The sequence below is a fragment of the Ornithorhynchus anatinus genome, chromosome 5 (assembly GCF_004115215.2).
Source record: "Ornithorhynchus anatinus isolate Pmale09 chromosome 5, mOrnAna1.pri.v4, whole genome shotgun sequence".
NCBI classification, from domain to species: domain Eukaryota; kingdom Metazoa; phylum Chordata; class Mammalia; order Monotremata; family Ornithorhynchidae; genus Ornithorhynchus; species Ornithorhynchus anatinus.
The window spans coordinates 56,469,083-56,491,590 of NC_041732.1; the positions used below are offsets into that span (position 1 = coordinate 56,469,083).

At 55.5% G+C, this 22,508-nt stretch overlaps 1 protein-coding gene and 1 non-coding gene across 2 annotated transcripts; one reads left to right on the forward strand and one right to left on the reverse strand.

The window, feature by feature from the left end:
• Nucleotides 1-2,538: 2,538 nt before the first annotated feature.
• UBE2J2 (ubiquitin conjugating enzyme E2 J2) lies at nucleotides 2,539-14,959 on the reverse strand. The gene is made up of 7 exons (XM_029066207.2): nucleotides 14,833-14,959; nucleotides 10,217-10,347; nucleotides 8,520-8,560; nucleotides 5,683-5,785; nucleotides 5,454-5,592; nucleotides 4,626-4,706; nucleotides 2,539-4,301 (listed from the first exon to the last, which is right to left on the reverse strand). The coding sequence occupies exons 2-7, from the start codon at nucleotides 10,345-10,347 to the stop codon at nucleotides 4,017-4,019; spliced, it is 780 nt and encodes a 259-aa protein (XP_028922040.1). The 5' UTR covers nucleotides 14,833-14,959; the 3' UTR covers nucleotides 2,539-4,016.
• Nucleotides 6,876-7,014, forward strand: LOC114812432. Its single transcript, XR_003760085.1, has one exon. It is a non-coding gene; the product is annotated as a small nucleolar RNA SNORA7 (small nucleolar RNA).
• Nucleotides 14,960-22,508: the final 7,549 nt, after the last annotated feature.

Sequence of the window (22,508 nt, forward strand, 5' to 3'; positions counted from 1 at the left end):
CCTTCGGGTCTGGGCTTGGCCCGTCCCATCCAAGAGTAGCAGGGGTGACAGGTAGAGGGGATGCCTCCCCCACCTTCACCCCTCCTGCATGCGGTGCCTGATTGAGAGAGCTGACGCTGAGCACAATTAAATGTACCTGCAAGAGACAGCTGAAGGGCTGATAAGAATTGGATGGGGAGGCACTGGAAATTAGTCCAGCAGCCCTTTCGGGGAAGTGGGATTTTTAGGAGGGCTTGGAGGGTGGGAATGGCTGAAATTGGCCAGATTTGGTGAGTGAGGAGGGAGTTTTAGGACCTGAGGGCACTGTGGGCAAAGGGCCAGAGAGGGCAAGTTGAAAGATGGGTGCAGCCAACTGGTGAGCTTGGGAGGAGTCTTGAGCATGAACAGGTTGAGATAAGCACTGAGGAGAAAGTGGTGGAGGGTCCTGAAACCCCTAACGAGGAGTTTTTGCTTACTTCACTCTGCTGCCCAGATCGCTTGTCTCAAAAAAAAATGTTCAGTCTATGCCTCCCCACTCCTCAAAAACCTCCAATTGCTGCCCATCCATCTCCATAAACACAAACTCCAGACCAATTGCTGAATGGCAGTCCAGCAGCTGTCCCCCCTCTACCTAACCTCGTTCCTCTCCCATTACAATCCAGACCATACACTTCGCTCCTCTAACACCAGCCTGCTCAGTCGGTCAATCCCATTTATTGAGCATTTACTGTGTGCAAAGCACTGTACTAAGCACTTGGGAGAGAACACTATAACAAGACACATTACCTGCCCACAAGCTTACAGTCTAGAGGGGGAGAGACATTAATGTAAACAAATAAAATTACAGATACGTACATAAGTACTGTAGGGTTCGGGGGGTGAATAAAGGGAACAAGTCAAGAGGTCGCAGATGGGAATGGGAGGGGGTAAAGGAGGGCTTAGTCACCCAGTAAGTGGTCAATAAATGAGACTGAATGGTCAGGGAAAATCTCTTGGAGATGTGCCTTCAATAAGGCTTTGACAGAGGGGAGAGTAGTTGTCTGTCAGATATGAGGGAAGGTGTTCCAGACCAGAGGCAGGATGTGGGTAAGAGGTCAACGACGAGACAGATGAGATTGAGGTACAACGAGGTTAGCGCTAGAGGAGCAAAAAGTATGGGCTGGATTATAATGAGGTGAGGTGAGGCAGGTGGAGGCAAGGTGATTGAGTGCTGTAAAGCCAATAGAAAGGAGTTTCTGTTCGATGCAGAAGTGGATGGGCAACCACTGGAGGTTTCCGGTGGGAAAATGTGGCCTGAACATTTTTGTAGAAAAACGATCCAGGCAGCAGACTGAAGTATGGACTGGAGTGGGGAGAGACAGGAGGCAGGAAGATCTGAAGGTCAGCAAGGAGGTTGATAGAGTAATCAAGGCAGGATAGGGTAAGTGCTTGGACTCATGTGGTAGCAGTTTGGGTGGACAGAAAAGGTCAAACCAATAGGATTTAGTGACAGACTGAATCACTGTGCAGGTGTTTAATCCTCAACTGTAAAATGGGGATTAAACACCTGTTCTCCCTCCTACTTGGACTGTGAGGGACAGGGACGGTGTGCAATTAACTAATGAGGATTTTGAAGACAGGATAGAGGTGTACCAACTTCTCAGGATAATCTTCATGGCCTCTCAGCCATCTCTCTCCCACCTACCCTTACTCCTCTTCTGTTGGAGGCCGGGAAAGCAGAAAGGAGGCTGGTATAGAAGTCCAATATGGGGATATGACGAGAGTTCAAACTTGAGCACTAGAAGCAGAGTGGCCTGATGGAGAGAGCATGGGGCTGTAAGTCAGGAGGATCTGAGTTCTAATCCCAGCTCTGCCACTTATCCGCTGCATGACCTGGGCAAGTCACTTAACTTCTCTGTGCCTCAGTTCCCTCATCTGTAAAATGGAGATTAAGACAGTGAATCCCATGTGGAACAGGGATTGCATCCAATCCGATTCACTTCTATCTACCCCAGCGCTTCCAACAGTGCTTGGCAAATTGTAAGCGCTTGAAAAATACCACGATTATTAGCTGTACAGGTGGGGGAGAAAGGGGAAGATCTGAAAAACGTGGTGGATGAAAAATCAGCAGCTTTAAACCATAGGCTGGATGTGAGAGGCGACTGAGGAGTCGAGGACGATGCCAAGGCTACGGGTGCAGGCTGTGGCTGCAGTGGCCCGTGATCATAAAGTGGCAAACGGTCTGGTGATCGGAACTGTCGGCTGCTGAGTCCCAGGGCCGGCTAATGGGCGAGAATCCTCGCTAAGGAGAGGCCGCATGGAGGCCAACTGCCGGTCTGCTTGGAGCGGCGAGGCTGCAGGTACAGTAGAGGCCCCTGGGGGTTGAGTTTTCAGTCCCCCCGTTCCCACCCTGAGCCCAGTCCCTTCCTGGTTCAGCGTGGCGCCGTGGAGAATCCCACTGGCGCCTCCCGCCGCTGCCCAGAGAAGCCAGACTGGGCTAGAGTATGGTCGTCCAGTTCCCGGGCCCCCCGACTCAGATGCCAATCCATACGTGGGTACACACACCCCAGGTAGACCAGCTGAAGGTACATGAGGTAACATTTATTAGGCTCTGTAGAACAGAAAACAGGAATATGCAGAGGACTGTCGGGCGTGTCTCCGACCACTGACCCGCCCCCTCCCCTTCGGCCCCACCCAAAGGCAGACTCCTAACGCTTTGACGAGGGAATGGCGTGTGAGCCAGGAGTCATGGGGGACGGACACCGTGCCTGGCCGAGGACTCCACAAGTGACCCACAGGACTCCATTTCTCCAGGAAGGAAGGGATGAGGAAGGCCATCTGAGCCCCACCGTCTCCTACGCCTGAGTTGGGGAGCAGAGCGGTTCTGTGCCAGGGAAGTCCGGGGTGGAGAACTGGACCGCTGGGCAATAGGGCCCCCATCTTTGTGGAAGGCGGCCACAGGCCTCTGTGACCTCCCTTCCGGGGGTCTGACTTCCCGAGCTCGTGCGCAGGGAATGTGACTGCCAACTCTGTTGTGTTGAACCCTCCCAAGCATTTAGTACAGGGCTCTGCACAGAGTGAGCGGTCAATACATACTACTGATAGAGGCGGCCTGCCGGGGGCCCCAACAGAGAGGTTCTTGCCCCCTATGCTTGGTTCCAGGGCCCAGGCCTCATACGCCAAACGCCCAGGCCAGCACGGGGGAAGCGACCAGGAAGGAACCCTGACAGCTTGAGGTCAGAGAGCATGGCAAGACCGTGGCTTCCAAGCCAAAAGGGGCAGAACAGCGCTGCTCTTGGAAGAGGAAATGGTTTTCTCCTAGATGGCCGGGCCCTCACCCAATGACACGGGCAGGAGAGGCACCTCATCCCCCAGGGATTCCCAGGACAAGTGCCGTGTTTGATCCGTCACCCTGGCTGGTGGCTGTTTCTGAATAGGCCCCTTCCTCGCCCCCTCACACATGCTCCACCCACCCACAAGTGATGCATTTTCCCCCAACCGGCACAGAGGCAGAGGGAACCTTAGGCTCCTATCCATCCTCCCCTGCCTGGCGGTGGCGACGCTGCTCCCACGGTCCTCCGCTGCCCCGGAGGAGTCCCCAAGCTCTCCACCCACCAGAGCGTGAGGCTGGGTGGGGCGCCTGCCAGTTCGGCTTTGAGAAACGACCCCATCTAGTCAGATGAAAAACAACCGGTTTACTTAAAACATCGGGTCCAGAGAACCAAAGAGAGCAAATGCTATAAAAAAGGAGAGTCAAAGCATCGGCAACGGAGGCGTTCCATCGGTGACGCTTCGAGGGCTTGACGGCCGTGGACGGGCAGACGGACAGACAGGCGCCGCCGCCACTCGGACGACGAATCGAAGCGGCTCGTCTCTCCCCGGGAACCAGACGGACGGCACCGGCTTCGTTCCAGTCTTGCCAGTGGGCACCGTGTTCCCCGGGCCCCAGGCGGGTGGCCCCGGCAGGGAGCCGCTCCCCTGCCGGCCTCCAGCGCCCTGAGGGACCCAGCTCGCTTTGCACCTACCGCTAATTTGGTCTCGAAGTGGGTCCCCGCCGCTCATTCCTGCGCTATGCTTCGCAGCACATACTTGACTGTGTAGGCGAAGGCGGCGAAGCCCACGATGACAAACAAGTTCGCCAGCGCGCCTCCCAGCAGTCCGTGATTCCGGTTGGCCTGCTGGAGACCAGGCTGGTTGGGGCCGGCCAACGGCCCGTGCCCATTGAGAAGCTGGATGCCATTGTGGCCGTGATGAGCCCCCCGGTCGGGGACTACGTCGGGGAGCGGGAGGGTCTGGGGGTGGCTGCTGAGATCATCCTGGGCTTTCTGTTTCTGTTTCATCTCCTGAGAGACCCACAGAGAGAAACAGAGACAGACAGAGATAGGGACAGAAAGAAAGGGCAACAAGAGGGTGGTGAGAAGGGGAGCAGCAGAGTGGAGGCTTGCCTACCCGTGGTGGTCGATGGCCTGTCGCTGTTCACCCCAGCTCTCCCAGTCCCATGCACACGGACCTTTCCCTCTTTTGGGCTGAGCGAGTTCCCCTTCCCCAACCCTCCCCCCCGGAATTACATCAGCCGAACCTGTGGGGTGGGGCCCTGCAGGAAGGCATTTTCTGCCTCAAGGCAAGCGGGAGCCCCATGCCCGCCCGTTCAACGGGGAGATTCTTACCTCTACGACTTCAGGAAACAGCTCACAGAAGACTTTATCTTTTAAGTTAAATGCTAAGCTCTGTGCAGCCAGCTGTCTTTTCTGGAGAGAAAAAGAGAGGGAAAAAGAGAAACACACCACAAATTAAGAGTCAGAGATGCAGCCCCGACTTGCCAGGGAAGGGGCTCCTTGGGGCAGGAGCACCAGGTCCAAGAGGAGTGAGGAGTGAACTCTTCCCCCCAGCTGGCTAGTTCACTCCAATCAACAGTATTTCCCGGCTGCCCTCAGGGAGCAGGGCATCCACCTAAAAGACACAGTTCCCTTCCTCAAGAAAGGCCGCAAGCCAGGCTCACTTTGCACACAGGAAGTCAATCAACGGCATTTACCAAGTGCTTGCTGTGTGCAGAGTACGGTACTAAGCACTTGGGAGAGTTCAATACAGTTGGTGGACAGGATCCTTGCTCTCAGGGAGCTTAGAGTCTAACACGGTTGACCCGCCCAGGGAATTCGGTGGTATGTTTCCCCCCCTCAATGGGCAGGGTCGCCATCCTGCAGAGATTGGGAGTCATCCGGCAGGGCCAGGGAGGACCCGTAGGGGTCAGAAGCCAACACCACAAATCCTGCAAGGACCCAGGCATCTCTTCATCGCCATCTCCTTCAAGGAAAGGAGAGAGATCCATCTGTCCCACATAGGCGAGGCACTGGCTTGTCTGGAACCAGATGGCTGCACCAAGTGGCCTTTAGAATCCCTTCCAGCGCTGAGGTCTGAAAACTCCCCACTAGTCTTCCTCCCAGAGATTTCACGCCCCACTCAGCACAGTGGAATCTCACTCACGACCGAGCGCTCACCGTGAAGTCGGACGTTTCGATGCTGCCCAGCGTGGGGCCTCTCTCCACCATAAAGCTGAGCAGGCCCGTCAAGATGGTCGACACGGACCACGCTGGGTTCCACGTGTCCGGGTGGAAGTCAGTGATCGAGAGACACAGCCTGTGAGAGGAAGGAGCCCATTGGCATCGAAGGCCCTGGGCCAGCATCTCTGAACACGACAACAGTGGGGAACACATACCGAACTCTTACCTGGTGTTGCACTTAAATCTTCCATTCGGGGTCGTCATATAAATACTTGGAGGTTTAAAAGGGAATTCTCTGGGGAAGATTAGTTTTCCATGATAATAGCCACCTGGAACAGAGAGACAGAGAGAGTGGAGGGAAGGATGACTCTTCGGATGTCGGGGAAATGCTCTCTGACAGACTTGGAAGGCTTCCCGCGCAAACATCCTGGACGAAGCCCAAGGACAGCAATCATGGAATCGCTAACCACCAAGCATGGCAGAATTGGGCACGGCTCCCTGATGGAGACCTCTTCCTTCACTGCCCGCAACACCTGCAGCTTGGTATGACCCTGGACCTGACCTGAAGGGGGCCCATCCCTGGCCCTGCCCAGAACCAAGGAAATGATTTCAAGAGCACACCGAGGTGCTCACTGTGGGGACGGAATGTGTCTTTTTACTGTTCTATGGTACTCTCCCAAGCACTCAGTACACTGCCCTGCACACGGCAAGCTCTCAATAAATACGACTGAATGAAAGAATCAAAGTGCTGATCAGGTGACTGCCCCTCAGGCCAGGGCATGTCAATCCAATCCAGGCCCCACCTCATCGGGAACCCCTTTGTGGTTTTGGAAGCCTCGGCCCCAATGCCATCAGCCCACGTGGGCAGTAAAGGCCCCCGGGGAGGGTCGAATTGCCACATCAGCTGGTTGGGAGAGGGGAGCCATGAGGCGATCACTTCCTCTTAAACAGGATAGCAAATCACAACTCCCCATCAGAATAACCCACCTCTAGCCCTTATGTACTCATTCCCATCCTTGGCACATGTTTACACATGCCGCAGTAAGGGTGGTAACAGGATCTATTAGGTGTTTGCTGTGTGCAGAGCCCTGTACCAAGTGCTGGGGAAGAACACATGGGTGAGAATTAGACATGGGCCCTAGTCCGCTACTGAAGCAGAAACGGGGAAAGGGGGCCTGGGGACAAACCCACAAGGAAAGATAAGAACAGAAAAAGAACAGAAAAGCCAAGAACAGAGCAAAGTATACAATTTAAGGGAAAAGAGGAGTTCTGCTTGCAGTCACCGATCCTTGCTTGCATTCAGCCTAAATATTTAGTCTGATTCCGCTATGTGTAAGTACTTTTATGTCCAACTCCCTGCTTAAACGGTTCGCTCCATGTGAGCAGGGTATATTTTTAAGAGTATCTGTTATGTGCTTTCCCCTCTCAGGATCGCACCTGGAGAGTTTCCAGTACTCTACTAGTTTCGACTTTGGGAGGGAAGAGTCAAGCAGAGGCATATCCACTCCATTCCTAGCTTGGGCAGTGTCTAGTGAGTGGAAGGTGATCTGCTACAAGTCAAAACTCACCCGTGCTGGGCGGCAGCAGCAGTTTGAGAGAGCCGAGGGCGGAGACTCAAGTTTACTGCGGGGAAGCAGGCAGTGATAAACCACTTCCGTATCTGTACCAAGAAAGCCCTACGGATCCACTATCAGAACGACTGCAGGTGGAGTGTTTTGGGAGAGATGAGTCCATGGAGTCGCTCTGGGTCGGAGGTGACTCGACAGTATAAGACAAGTGTGTAACTACGTGCCAGGCACCGTTCTAAGCGCTGCAGTAGGTAAACAGATTGGACACACTCTTCGTGGGGCTCACAGTCTTAAGCCCCAATTTACAGATGAGGTAACTGAGACCCAGAGAAGTGACTTGCTCAAATTCACACACCAGATAAGTGGCAGAGCCAGAATTAGAACCCAGTTCCATGTTCTATCCCCTAGGCCATGCTACTTCTCTAACACATTTCACTTCTATTGTATTTCTCCAGTTGAATGTCTGGCCCTCAGCAGGTGCTCACTAAATATCATCATTACTTCTAGGACTTAAACCTAGAAGTTAGAGGCTTAATTCTGAACTGCCCCACCCCCAAGTTCACCCTGTGACCCAGCTCTGCCTCTTCTCCAGCTCCAAGGTCACGGATGAGTCATGGACATTGAGTCCACGTTGGATTACTGGCAGAATAAAGCTCAATTCAGGTCACAGCCAAGGGAGACCACCCCTTCCCCTTTTCATTCATTCATTCAATAGTATTTATGGAGCGCTTACTATGTGCAGAGCACTGTACTAAGCGCTTGGAATGTACAAATCGGTAACAGATAGAGATAGTCCCTGCCCTTTGACGGGCTTACAGTCTAATCCCGGTGCCTCTATTGGAGGCAGCACCTTGGGCTGCCTGCCCATGCAGCTTGACCCAGAAATGAGACTGCTTCAGGTCTGAGGCAGCGGATCCTGACAGGGCTGGCTCTCGGGACATTTTTTTCCCTGAGATGGCCTTCACAACTGCTGGAAAGATTCAGAAGCTCTCAGACACACACACACACACGACGATTTTAGCCATTTTTGCTGTTTAAAAGCATAGAGTGGATAAGATTCAACAATGTGAGTGTCTGGAAGTTCCCCAGGCAACCTGTGTGTTTTGGAGCCACGATGTCCTGCAGAATGGCAGCGAAGTCTAATTATAGCAGGGGTGGGGCAGGAGGGTGAGCCGCTAGGGTCTCCTCCACTGTGCCCCCATGGTAGGAAATGGTCTGACCATCACACAACCAGCACTCCCAGCCCTTTCCCGCTCGTGGCTTTGCCTCGGCTACCATTTCCAAAGCTATCCGGATGCTAGGCAGCGACCGGGATCTAGGGGAACTGATTTCAGGAAAAACTCCTCTAGGAGTTGGGGGGGGGGGGGGGGGGGTAATCTGGTGTTGAACCCTGGCTCCCAAGCCCACCAGGCCCAGCCCAGAGTGAGGTCGGGAGTTGGGGGTAGATGTCGCCCCTCACTACCAGCCAGGAAGGCCTGGGCACAACAGAACTTACCTTCATAAGGAGTCGTCTCTGGGCCCCGAACCACATAGTGCCTGAGGGACATACAGAAGAAACGAGTTAGAGGGCTTAGGGATGCCATATTGCCTGAGCTCAAGTCACCTCGTGGGACCAAGAGTGGCGTAAACCTGCCTGAGCTTTGCGCTTCAGAAACATCGGAGATCATAGCTCAACCTCTCTCCAAAGTGACTTTGGCACATCCATTCTCTCCAGGACAGGTTTCCACAAGCCCATCAACTTCTTGTTCCAAGACCAGAGGCCCCCCCCCCCCCCCAGGCCTGGCCTGGGACTCTGACCGAGGCTGAGACCTGCACCACATACCCACTGTCAACCTGCTTTCAGGGGCTCGAGGAGAAGGCAGGGTGCTGAGCCCGGGGCCTTCCTTCACACCCGTGACCTGCAGTATCTGCTTTCTAAAAGCTCCAAACTGACACTAAATTTGCTCTCAAGCATAACACAAAAACAGGAGACATCCTTCACCCCAACAGAAACAGGAAATCCAGCCCCGAGGGCAGACCCCAATCAGGTTTGGGAACAGACCGGAAGTGGTGTGGCCTACAGCCTAAAGCGAGGGTCTGGGGGCCAGAGAATCTGAGTTCCAATCCCAGCCCTGCCACTTGTCTGCTGTGTGACCTTGGGCAAGTCACTTCACTTCTCTGGGCCTCAGTATCCTCAACTGCAAAATGGGGATTCAATTCCTTTTCTCCCTCCTACTTAAACTATAAGGCCCACGTGGGAAAGAGACTCTACTAACTGGCCTGATCTACCCAGTGCTTAAAACAGTGCTTAACACACAGTAAGCGCTTAACAAATACCATGGGGGAAAAAATCGACATCGTGAGGCCGGTTTGGATTTTGAAAAAGATGGAAAGGTGAGGTTACTCCTCCAACGAGAGCAGAATCTAAAATGCTGTCTACTCAGAGCCACCTGGAGCCTGAGAAAACACAATGGGCCACCTGGCTGGGGAAGCTGCTCTCTCCTTGGTTCTCTTCTCCAGGGGCTCCGGGCATGGCTGCCAGCTTGTCAGCAGCACATAATCCCCCAAGGGAGAGCCAGCCAGATATACGGCAAAGGGCTGGCCGGGCCACTCCGGACACCCTCCGGGGCTACTGGGAATGGTCACTGAACAGTTCTCGGAGAGGCTGCTGTTAGGAAGGAGTTGGAAAAGACGTCTCGGCTCCCAGGCAAATGACGGCCTTCTGCCCGAGCCAGCAACGGGGAGAATCACGAGACCAGGTATAATGGCCCTGGGCAGTAGAACACTCAGACTGGCTGATCAAGGGATGGATGCTTCTAGTGACCAAGGGTCTAGAATGTCCACAGTAAGGAATTCTCAGCCATGTATTCTTTTCCTCTCAGCTTCATCCACCAGTGGCTTCTAAAGTCACACGTCATATCCTCCTGCCCACTGTGAACCCCACACCCACCAGTCTCTTTCAGAGACACCCTTGCTTGTGTTAAATGCGTACACATGCAAGCTCTCGTTTCCAGCCCAGGCTGCCCGCTGCTCACTGAGGTGTGACAAGGACAACCCTGGGGGCTGGGGATGGGTGTTTCTAGGGAGCTAAAATGCCTCGGGGGCCTGGGGCCCAAAATCACAGGTTTTTCTTGGGGCCGAGCGACCCCGCCCCAACTTGGGGAGAGACCCGCGGCGCCGGGACTCGCGATATCGGCAAGACCAGACCCTTACCACTCCAGGATATTGGACGGGAGGGGCTCGGCACAGATGTACGGCACCGGGTCTTTCTTGATGCGCAGGTAGTCCTGCTTCAGCCGCTGCGTCGCTGTGGTCGGGGCTCGCTTGTTACCGGCGGCGCTCATCTGGGGGGACCCGAAAGCACAAACCCGTTCAGTGAGATGCCGGGGGGTCGGTCCCGGCTGCTGGTCCGGGTCCCTGCTAGAACCCACCGGAGGCCCTGTTTGGTTCTCTTCACTCTCCTCAGTTCAGCTGAGGGCCATGGTTCTCCTGCCCAGTCCAAGAGCCAGCCGCTGACCCCTCGTGGCTTCCCTTGCCACGTTTCCTGCACAGAACACGGAACAAGACCTCGGGCCCGTCTCTTTGGGCCCTTGCTGGTTCTGCGGTCAAGAAACAGGGACCCTCTTAGCTTCTCTACTTTGTGGGGTGGGGGTGAACAGAGGCGTGCATGCACACATATATGCACACATGCACTAAACTCCTTCCACGTACAGGTTCCCAGGTGCCTTATGACAGTCTCTGGCAGGGCTCAAGTGGTCAGGGGGTTGAGGGTGGGTAAACAGATGATTCTTCTAGCTCCCTCTTTGTTGGTGCTGGCCTGGGCCGGACCAGCCAATGTCGCTGCAAATCTGACTGGGTGCCCTGCCCCGCTCCAGCCTTCGGTCCCCACACACTATTCTTTTGAGCAGCCGGCCGGCGGGAGGCTCCAACAGCTTTGGTCCCAAGACAATGCCCACCAGAAGCAGAAAGGGAGTAAGCCCAGAGGGACACTGAAGATCTCCTTGCTCCTCCTAGATCTGGGCTCTTGACCCCTCCAATCAGGGTCAATCAATCAATGAATCAGTGGTATTTATTGTGCCTTCACCGTGTGCAGAACATTGCACTAAGCGCTTGGGAGAGTACAATCAACAGAGTTGAGGGTCTCCTGGCTGATACTTCAATGAAAGGAGGCTGAATGACCACACTTGGGGGTGCTGGGAGCTTCAGAAGGTCTCTCTCCTCTCCATCCTGCCACTCATAAATCCCCGGCTCCTCTCAAACACCCGGGGAAGGTCTCTTCTGGTGGGGGTCGCTTTGGTTCAGAGATGTGGGAAGAGCCTGGCCCTGGTACCTGACCCCTGCAGGAACTGAGGCGAGGGATCACTGAATCAACTCCCCCGCCAGGACTTGGTGACCCCAACCTTCTTTCTTTCCCCTTGGAGTTCCTACTTAGAGAGATCCAAAACCTCAGGCCACTCTGCGAAGTCCACCATGAGCAGCGACTCCCAAGGCAAAGGCCTTCTTGGGGAGGCTTTGAGCCCTGGGCCCGCGGTGGGGAAGAGTCGAACAATCCCTCTCTTCCCTCCCTCCTCCACACCCCTTCCCTTTCTGTCTGGATGTGGCCACGTCCACGGCAGACAAGCCAGCCACTGAGGGACCATTGAGTTGTCCTGTCCTCTCGGGACTAGCCCCAAGATTGGTGTGCTGTCAGGGCCTGGGGATCTCGGATGCAGAAGGATGTGTGGACAGTTGGTGTTGGGGGAACAGCTGAGTGAGCCTCCTGCCTTCAGCCAGAAAGAAGCAAACGCTCCCCTCCCCTCCGTCTAGATCCTCTGCCACACTGCTCCGGCCCTCCTTCTCCACCTCGCACTCGGCCACCCTGAACTGCCCTCGAGGCACACGGCTGGCTCATCCCCTGCGAGTCAAAAGGTGACACCGTGTCTCTTCCAACTCAGCACAGTCCAGGTGGCTACTCCGCCGTATGAGTCAGCCAGCCACCTGTGGGCAGCTCCCTGGGAGAGGTGAGTACTCAGTCCTCTTTCTGGCCCTGTGATCGGGGCCAAAACCTTCTGCCCAGTCCAAACAAAGCTGTGGATGCACTGTCCACCGAGGCTCCTCTCCAAACCCCTCCTGACTGGTCGCTCGGGCTCCCCCAGTCACCGCCCTAAACTGTCACGACGAGGGGGTGGAGACCAAGAGGGAAAACACACTTCCAAACTGAGGCCCCAAGTTGTCCCTCGATGCGCTCAAGGAGGGAGTTAGGGACCAGCCGCCTTCCACCTTCAGTTCCCAGAAGGGATGGGGCTCCGGGAGGGAGGAGGTAAAGAGTTGGGGTGAGCTGGCCTGGCCTCTGACTCCCAGACAGCCAATCTCAGGGCCAGTCCCGAGAGGACAGGAGGGGCCGGCTTGTCTGCTACAGAGGTAGCCAAACAAGGGCAGAAAGGAAAGGGGTGTTGAGGAGGAGGGGGAGAACGGAGGGAGGGAAGAGAGGTGTTTGACCCCACCACGGGCCCAGGGCTCAAAGCCTCGTCAAGAGAGTCTTTGCCTTGGGAATCGCTACCTACGTGGACTCCGCAGGGCGGCCTGAGGCTTTGAACCCGCTCAAGCGGGTGCCACCCATCTCCTTGGCACACAGGGCACCCTGAACGAAAGTGAAGTTTTCTCCAAAACTCATCGACAGGTTAATAATCACATCCAAGTCGGGGACTCTGTCCTGCCTTTCCTGTCTGAGAAGGGGAGCAGTGACCAGACCACCCTTACAAACGCAAAAAAAAAAAAAACCAAAGGTGCATCTTGCCCCACCGTACCTTCTCAAGCCTTATGTCCAGGAAATCTGTAGGTGCTCAATAAATTCCACCGACCATCTAATCCGAATGGCCAGGACCAAACAATTATCACCGTTTGAAATATTCTGCTCCGTAGCCAAGGGACACAACAGAATGGGTCCCAGGCCCTCTCGGGTTTTCCCAACACCTTGAAACGAGTTGTATTCACTTTCGACTGAAACTGAGGGCCAGCCTAACGAACGGTCTTCCTGCGCTCAGTCAACTGTATTTATTAAGCACTTACTGTGTGCAGAGCACTGGACTGAGCACTTGGTAAGAACACAAAAATGTAACAATAATCAGACATATGACGAGTTTTAAGTCTAAAGGTGGTATCCTGCCTCCGTTCCAGCCGCCCAAGTGCCAGGGTGGCCAAACCCCACCGCTGCCTCTCTCCTCCAAACCTCTGCCAACAGGTGAAGCACGGGCATCCCAGGTCAAACGAGGCTCTGGGGGGGGGTGTTGGGTGGCTGGGGGTGCTCTGCAGAGCATCGGGCCGTGTTTCAAAAAAGTTCGTGAAGGAGAAGGCCACCAGGGTACCCAAACCACTCCCCTTTCCCGCAGAGGCTCCTACCAGATGTGACGGGGAGATTTCCCCGGCCCCTGGCCCCACGAAAGTCACCTCAGCACTCACTCACTCCCACGGCCGTCATCGCTCCTCTCTTGTTGACAGTCCAGAGTGTCCCCTGCGCCTCCCTCGCCCTGACCCTGGTTTCCAGGCCTGCTCCGCCGCCGGACCCCGCTTTTGGGGGGGGGAGGAGGTCGGACCTCCCCCTCCCCCAGGGCACCGGGGGAAGGCAAAAAAGTTACTAGAACTCACAACCTGGGGGAGCCTAGATGGAGGCATTAAACCCCGCTTGAGGGTGGCGGGGGGGGGATGGGAGGAGGGTCCTGAGGAGAAGCAGCGTGGCTCGGTGGCAAGAGCCCAGGCTTGGGAGTCAGAGGTCATGGGTTCGAATCCCGGCCCTGCCACCTGTCAGCTGGGTGACTTTGGGCCAGTCACTTCAGTGGGCCTCAGTAATCTGGAAAATGGGGATGAAGACTGTGAGCCTCACGGGGGACCACCTCTCTCCCAGCGCTTAGACCAGTGCTCTGCACATAGTAAGCGCTTGACAGGCACCAGCTTTGGGCAGGTCCCTTCCCTCTGTCTCCTCTGTAAAATGGGGATGATGACTGGGAGCCTCCCGGGGGACCACCTGATGACCCTGCATCTCCCCCAGCGCTTAGACCAGTGCTCTGCACCTAGTCAGCGCTTACCAAACACCAACTTTGGGCAGGTCACTTCATTACGTCTCATCTATCTCATCTGTAAAACGGGGGTGACGACCGGGAGCCCCACGAGGGGCCACCCTGATGAGCCGGTATCTACTTGTACATAATAAGCGCTTAACAAATACCAACATTATTATTATTTCCCCCGCGCTTGGAACAGTGCTTGGCCCACAGTAAGCGCTTAATACCACCATGATTATTATCGGGAAGCAGCGTGGCTCCGTGGAAAGAGCCCGGGCTTGGGAGTCAGAGGTCATGGGTTCGAATCCCGGCCCTGCCCCTTGTCAGCTGGGCGACCGTGGGCAAGTCACTTCACTTCTCCGTGCCTCGGTTACCCCATCTGTAAAACGGGGGTTGAAGACTGTGAGCCTCCCGTGGGACCACCTGATGACCCTGTCTCTCCCCCCGCGCTTAGAACAGTGCTCGGCACAGAGTAAGCGCTTAATAAATACCAACATTATTATTATTATGATTACCCCCGGGTTTGGGAGAGGCGGGGGGGGGGGGAAACCCCGCAGATTTGGTTTCTTGCAACCCGGGTTGGGGGGGGAGCACGGGACTTCTTCCAAAGCCCCTCCCCCATGCTGGAAGGGGGGAGGGCGGCCTGGAGGTGGCGGCTCCCGGTCCCCCCCCCCCCCGCCCCGTGGTCACGGGAAAGGGTACAGGGCACAACCCGGCCGTTGGTAGGGATGTGGGGGCTCCCTCCGGACCGGTCCTGGGGGGGGGGGGCGCGTTGTGCGAAGAGGGGCTCACCTCTCCGGGAGCGGTGCGGCCCCCCGCGCTCCGAGCGGGGCCGGGGCGGCAGGCGGGAGGCGGCGGGGAGCAAAGCCGCGGGCCCGCACCGAGCCGCCCCCCCTCACCGCTCCCCCGCACCCCTCCGCTCCACCGCCGCCGCCTCGGCTTCCAAGATGGCCGCCGAGCGGGAGGGCGGGGCCGCCCACCACGGAGACGCTTCCGCCGATGACGACACTTCCGCTTCCGGGAGGAGCCGGACGCTGCCCGCCCGGGGCCGGGAGGGAGGGCGGCCACGTGACCGGGGGGCGACCACGTGGCCGCAGGGGGGCGGGGCCTAGGGTCCGGGGGGGAAAGGGGCCGGTGGGCGGGGGCTTCGGAGGGGCGGGGCTAGAAAGGGGCGGGGCCTAGGGCCTTGGTAGGGGCGGAGGCTGGATTTGGGCGGGGCTTGATTGGGGGCGGGGTCTGGTAAAGGGGAGGGGGTCTAGGGCCCCGTTGATGGGGCCTTGGGCAGGGGGCGGGGCCTAGAAAGGGGGGCGGTGCTTGATTAGGGGGCGGGGGTCTGGCGAGGGGCGGGGCTTAGTTAGGGGGCGGGGCCTAGTCCCCGTTGGTGGGGCCCGGGACAGGGGGCGGGGCCTATTAATGGACGGGGCTTGATTGGGGACGGGGCCTGGTGAGGGGCGGGGCCTTGAAAGGGGGCGGGGCTAAGACCCCGTTGGCGGGGCCTGGTTTGGGGGCGGGGCTTGATTGGTGCGGGGCCTCGTAAGGGGGCGTGGCCTAGCCCCCGTTGGTGGGGATAGAGGGCGGGGCCTAGTAGTAGACGGGGCTTAATTGGGGGCAGTGCCTGGTGAGGGGCGGGGTCTAGTAAGGGGGCGGGGCTAAGCCCCCGCGGATGTGGCGGGGCTTGATTGGAGCGGGGCCTAGTAAGGGGGCGTGGCCTAGCCCCGTTGGTGGGGGCGGGGCCTAGTAGTGGGCGGGGCTTGACTGGGGACGGGGCCTGGTGGGGGCGGGGCCTTGTAAGGGGGCGTGGCCAAGCCCCTGATGACTGGACGGGGCCTGGTTTTGGGGGCGGGGCTTGATCGGGGCGGGGCCTAATAAGGGGGCGTGGCTTGGCTCCTTTGGGTGGGGCAGGGGCGGGGACTCGTACGGGGGCGGGGCCTGGTGAGGGGCGTGGCCTGGTGGTGGGCGGTGTTTGGAAAGGGGGCGTGGCCTAATACCCACCTCATCATTATTATTACTAAGCACCGGGGTAGATAAGAGATAATAATAATACCGTAAACCCGTCACTGGGCAGGGACTGTATCTGTTGCCGATTTGTCCATTTCAAGCGCTTAGTCCAGTGCTCTGCACCTAGGAAGCGCTCAATAAATACTATTGAATGAATAATAATAATGCTGGTATTTGTTAAGCGCTTGCTAGGTGCAGAGCACCGTTCTAAGCGCTGGGGGAGATCCAGGGTGATCAGGTTGCCCCACGTGGGGCTCACGGTTTTAATCCCCATTTTACAGATGAGGGCACTGAGGCTCGGAGACGTGAAGTGACTTGCCCAAGGTCACCCAGCAGACAAGTGGCGGAGTCGGAATTAGAACCCTCGACCTCGGACTCCCAAGCCCGAGCTGTTTCCACTAAGCCGTGCTGTTTACCAGCATTAGGGGGCGGGGCCTGGTTGGGGGGCGGGGCCTGAATTTAGTCTGTAAACCCGTCAAAGGGCAGGGACTGTCTCTGTTCCCGATTTGTCCATTCCAAGCGCTTAGTACAGTGCTCCGCACATAGTAAGCGCTCAATCAATACTATTGAATGAATTTGGGGTGGGGCTTTGTGTTAGTATTAATAATAAAAATGGTGGTATTTGTGAAGTGCTTACTATGTGCCAAGCGCTGGGGGGATACAAGGTGATCAGGTTGGCCCACGTGGGGCTCACAGTCTTCTGTCCCATTTGACAGATGAGGTCACTGAGGCCCAGAGAATAATAATAATGTTGGTATTTGTTAAGCGCTTACTAGGTGCAAAGCACTGTTCTAAGCGCTGGGGGAGATACAGGGTCATCAGGTTGTCCCACGTGAGGCTCACAGTTAATCCCCATTTTACAGATGAGGGAACTGAGGCACAGAGAAGCGAAGCGACTTGCCCACAGTCACACAGCTGACAAGTGGCAGAGCCGGGATTCGAACCCATGACCTCTGGCTCCCAAACCCGGGCTCTTTCCACTGAGCCACGCTGCAGAGAAGTGAAGTGACTTGCCCAACGTCACACAGCTGACAGGTCGTGGAGTGGAATTAGAACCCATGACCTCTGACTCCCCAGCCCGGGCTCTTTCCAGTGAGCCACGCTGGGCGGGGCCTGTGTCCTGTGGGCGGGGCCCGCGGCATTCATTCATTCATTCATTCATTCAATAGTATTTATTGAGCGCTTACTATGTGCAGAGCACTAAGCGCTTGGAATGGACAATTGAGCAACAGATAGAGACCATCTCTGCCCCTGTGACGGGTTTACAGTTTAATCGAGGGAGACAGATGACAAAAACAAGACAACATCATCACGATAAATAGAATCAAGGGGATGGACACCTCATTAACAAAATCAATAGGGTAATGAAAATATCTACAAATGAGCACAGTGCTGAGGGGAGGGGAAGGGAGAGGGGGAGGAGCAGAGGGAAAAGGGGAAGCTCAGTCTGGGAAGGCCTCTTGGAGGAGGTGAGCTCTCAGTAGGGCAGAGGCTGTGGGCCTGGGGTCTGGGGATGGGGCGGGGGCTGGGGTCATATTAGGAAAGCAGCGTGGCTTAGTGGAAAGAGCCCGGACGTGGGAGTCAGAGGTCACGGGTTTGAATCCCGGCTCTGCCCCTTGTCAGCTGTGTGACTGTGGGCGAGTCATTTCACTTCTCTGGGCCTCGGTGACCTCATCTGTAAAATAGGGATGAAGACTGTGAGCCTCACGTGGGGCAACCTGAGGACCCTGTATCTCCCCCGGCGCTTAGAACAGTGCTCTGCATAGAGTAAGCGCTTAACAAATACCAACATTATTATTATTATTATTATGTAGGCGGGGCCTGATCTGGGTCGGGGTCCGGGGTTGGAGCGTGGCCTGGGGCCTGTAGTTGGGGCCGGGGCCCCTGCGGACCTAAGCGGGACGGAGGTGGAAGGAGGGAAGCGGGATCGAGGGAGAGGATGCTCGAGGGGGGTGGGGGAGCCGCCAGGCCTAGGGGAAAGAGAACAGCCCAGGGAGACGGACGACCTGGGTTGATCATAATATTAAATAATAATAATTATGCTACTTGTTAAGCGCTTACTATGCGCCAAGCATTGTACTAAGGGCTGGGGTAGATACTAGTTAATCAGGTTGGACACATTCCCTGTCCCACATGTGGCGGGCAGGGTCACACTCTTAATCCCCATTTTACAGATGAGGGAACTGAGGCACCGAGAATTCGTCCATTCATTCATTCAATCGTATTTATTGAGTGCTTACTGTGTGCCGAGCACTGTACTGAGCTCTTCCGAAGTAGAATTCGGCAACAGATAGAGACAATTTCTACCCAACAATGGCCTCAGAGTCTAGAAGGGGGAGACAGACAACAAAACAAGGCAAGAGAGGTGCATTGACTCGCCCAAGGTCACATCGATGATATTGACACCAGACCACTTGTTTTGTTGTCTGTCTCCCTCGTTCAGACTGCGAGCCCGTTGTTGGGCAGGGATTCTCTCTATCTGTTCCCGATTTGTACATTCCAAGTGCTTAATACAGTGCTCTGCACATAGTAAGCGCTTAATAAATACAACTGAATGAATGAATAACAGACAAGTGGAAGAGCCGGGATTAGAACCTATGACTTTCTGACTCCCAGGCCTGTGTACTGTCCACTCTGCCTTGCTCTGGCCACCCGCAATTGATAGTATTTGTTGTGCCTACTGGGTGCAAAACACCGTATTAGACACTTGGGAGAGTATAATAGAACGCGTACACATCATCAATCATGAATGGTATTTACTGAGTGTTTCCTGGGTACAGAGAAATGTTCTAGGCACAGGATCCCAGCCCTCAAGGACTTTACAATCTAGAGGGGAAGACAAACATATTACAGATAGGAGGAAGAAGTACAGTACACAAGACAGGGACATAAACGCTACTAAGTATTTAGGTGGTGCGAAAATGCTGACAGGGGAGCTGAGAGAGATATAAAGTGGTAGTGAGATTAGAAGTTAATTGGGGACGCTCTCTTGGAGGAGATGTGATTTTTAGAAAGGGTTTGACGGCGGGGGGAGAAGGAGTTTGCTGGATGGGAAAGGAGAGGGAGTTCCAGACAGGGATGGGCTGGACGACCCTGCGGGCGCCAGGGACCAAGGGATCTCCCTCCCAAGTCCGTTCTTCAGAACAACACCAGGGAGCGCCTGGAGCCCAGGGGTGTCTTCCCCATGCCGAAGGAGGAGGAAAAAAATCCCAGAGACATTTTCCTAGTGGGGTGAAGAGTAAGCCGGCGATTACTCTTCCCCCCGCCCCTTCCAAGCCTTACACATCTCCTCCAAGAGGCCTTCCCAGACTAAGCCCCACTTTTCCTCATCTCCCACTCCCTTCTGCATCACCCTGATTTGCCCCCTTCGCTCTCCCCTCGTCCCCAGCCCTACAGCACTTATGTACATATCTGTCATCTTATTTATTTGTACTCGTGCCTGCCTCCCCCACTTTAGACTGTGAACTCGCGGGCAGGAAATCCCCTGTTTATTGGTGTACTGTAATAATAATGTTGGTATTTGTTAAGCACTTACTATGTGCAGAGCACTGTTCTAAGCCCTGGGGTAGACCCAGGGGAATCAGGTTGTCCCACGTGGGGCTCACAGTCTTCATCCCCATTTGACAGATGAGGTAACTGAGGCACAGAGAAGTGAAGTGATTTGCCCACAGTCACACAGCTGAGAAGTGGCAGAGCCGGAATTCGAACCCATGACCTCTAACTCCAAAGCCCGTGCTCTTTCCTGTGAGCCATACTGTACTTTCCCAAGCATTTAGTACAGCGCTTTGCACACACTAAAAGCCTAATAAATACAATTGAATGAAGGATTGAATGACGAGGTCCGGGTCCCGACTCCCCACCAGCCACCCAGCACCTCCCGGGCCTACCAGACCACCTGTGTTTGCAAGCTGCCTGGCAGCCGTCCCCCTTTCCAGGACTGGGCTTCAGCAAGTTACTGGTGCTTATTATTTCCTCCAGGCCTGTGGTCAAAAGCGTGGTCAGCTTGTGCTCCCCATCCCCACGCCCCTCACCCTGCCTGACCTGGCAGTGTCAGAGCTGAATCCCCCACCCGCACCCCCACCCTACCCCCTCACTTTTCTCTTAGGACACGGAAGAGTGGAAAGGGCCCCGGGGGCTGGGCCAGTCCTGCCAGGATGGAGAAGTCGCTCCCACTGGACACGCGGTCTGTGCGCAGATGAGCCCATTGAACCGGTTTTCATTCATTCACTTGTATTTATTGAGCTCTCACGGTGTGCGAAGCACTGTACTAAGCACTTGGGAAAATACCATACAACAATAAACCGACACATCCCCTGCCCACAACAAGCTTACGGTTTTTCCCGGACCCATCCTCCCTCGCCGCTGTCATGGGCGGGTGCAGAAGCCCCAAAGCCAGCTCCATAATAAGAATAAGAATAATAACTTATATTTAGGCTACTTGCCAAGCACTGTTTCAAGAACTGGAATAGGCACAGTTAATCAGGTTGGACGTAGTCCCTGTCCGATATGGGGGTCACAGTCTTAATCCCCATTTTACAGATGAGGGAACTGAGGCCCAGAGAAATTAAATGACTTGTCCAAGGTCACTTAGCAGAAATGCAGTGGAGCCGGGATTAGAACCCAGGTCCTTCTGACTTCCAGGCCCGTGCTCTATCCACTAAGCCACGCAGCTGTCTACCTGTTCGCTGAAGATACCGGGGGCGGGACACAGAGCAAACGGGGCAGAGAGACCCATTTTGGGGTGTTTCCAGTCTCTCGGACGCTCTCGGGTCTGGTCGGAGAGACGGTGGGAACCGGGAATTGGGAACTGGGGGGCACCGGCCCCATCCTCGGTCCCCAGTTGTCCTCCACGGAGCTGGTATTTATGCTCTGCTTGAGGAGATTTTATTGGCGTTTATCAGCTTTGTACCTTCCCAGAATGGTCATTACTCACGAATCTGTTCTCTCTGGTTAAAGACAGACATGCCACTGTGTCTGCATCAATTTATGTTTACTGTCTCCTGCCTGTACTGTGAGTGCCTCCAGGGCAAGGGTCACGTGTTTGACTTCCTTCATCGGTCCCCTAGGGTGGCTCTCCGCACACTGTTGGGGCTCAGGAGAGTGCTCTGCACGCGGTGGACATCCAGCACGGTGCTCTACACAAAGTGGGAATCCAATAGAATGCTCTGCCCGTGGTAGACGACCAGTGCAGCGCCTTGCACAGTGAGAACCCAGGAGAGTGCTCTGCAAATGGAAGACAGCCAGTGCAGTGCTCTGCACAGTGGGAACTCAGTAGAGCTCTCTGCACACGTTAGATATCCAGTGCAGTGCTCTCCACCCAGCAGGCTTCCAGTCCAGTGTTTTCCCTGGCTCTCAGTCAGGACTGTTAATGAGGATGAAGACGCCCTGCCAACGGGATGATCACTAAACAGAAAGGTTGCCCATAGGCACATGGCAAGGCAGCGGATGAGGCGAGATCAGAGCCCAGGGCTCCTTCCTCCCCTGGCCCAGAGCTCGGTGATCTCTGGAAGCCAACCCGGCCGGCTCCCAGCTTCTGGCTCCCAGCTTTCATCAGCCCGGATTTGGTACGTTCCAGGTGCTAACGACAGTCCATTGTGGAAGTTGTTCCCATAAAAATAGTTCCCATGCTTCTCCTGGTTGGGAGTCCCCGACCGATGAATGTGCCATTGTAGCAGGCCGGGTCCGCTCCCACGGTCCTGGGTGGAGCTCCGGACCCAAGCGTTGCCCCACAGGTCAGAAGGCCAGAGTGGGGGAAGAGGGGTCTCAGGAATGTAGTCTGGCAGGACGTGGGCCCCCAAATCCATGTCTCTGTGGATCTGGGAGACCAGAAAGCCAGGAGGAGGGAGCCTTTCCCTTATAGCCCAAGTAATACTACTGATATTATTATTATAGCCCAAATAATACTACTACTACTAATTGTGTTATTTGTTAAGTGCTTACTAGATGCCAGGTACTCTACTTAGCGCTGGGGTGGATACAAGCCAATCGGGTTGGGCACAGTCCCTGTCCCACATGGGGCTCACAGTCTTAATCCCCATTTTCAGAAGAAGTAACTGAGACACAGAGAAGCAAAGCAACTGGCCCAAGACCACGCAGCAGACAAGTGGCAGAGCGGGGATTAGAACACGTGATCTTCGGACTCCCAGGCTCAGGTCAGCCCCAGGCCCACCCTGCCAGAGGAAAGCTCAGCGGGGCAATCCCACTCTGGCTCAAATAGAATCTGGGTTTAAACGGGGGACCAAAAGGGCACCGAAGCCACCACCACCCTGATGGGCGGGTGGGCTCAGGGCTAGGTCTGGGTTCAGGTGAGGATCTGTGGACAATAATAATAATGATGGTATTTGTTCAGTGCTTACTATGTGCCAAGCACTGTTCTAAGCACTGGGGTAGATAAAAGCTAATCAGGCTGTCTCACATGGGGCTTACAGTCTTAATCCCCATTTTACCGATAAGGTAACTGAGGCATAGAG

Excerpts from the sequence above, each read along its gene's own strand:
- UBE2J2 (XM_029066207.2), bottom strand. The coding sequence starts at position 10,347 with ATGAGCGCCGCCGGTAACAAGCGAGCCCCGACCACAGCGACGCAGCGG. Across the intron at positions 8,561-10,216 it reads CCGTCCAATATCCTGGAGTG|GCACTATGTGGTTCGGGGCC; the intron begins GTAAGGGTCTGG and ends TATGTCCCTCAG. Across the intron at positions 5,593-5,682 it reads AGATTTAAGTGCAACACCAG|GCTGTGTCTCTCGATCACTG; the intron begins GTAAGAGTTCGG and ends TTCCTCTCACAG.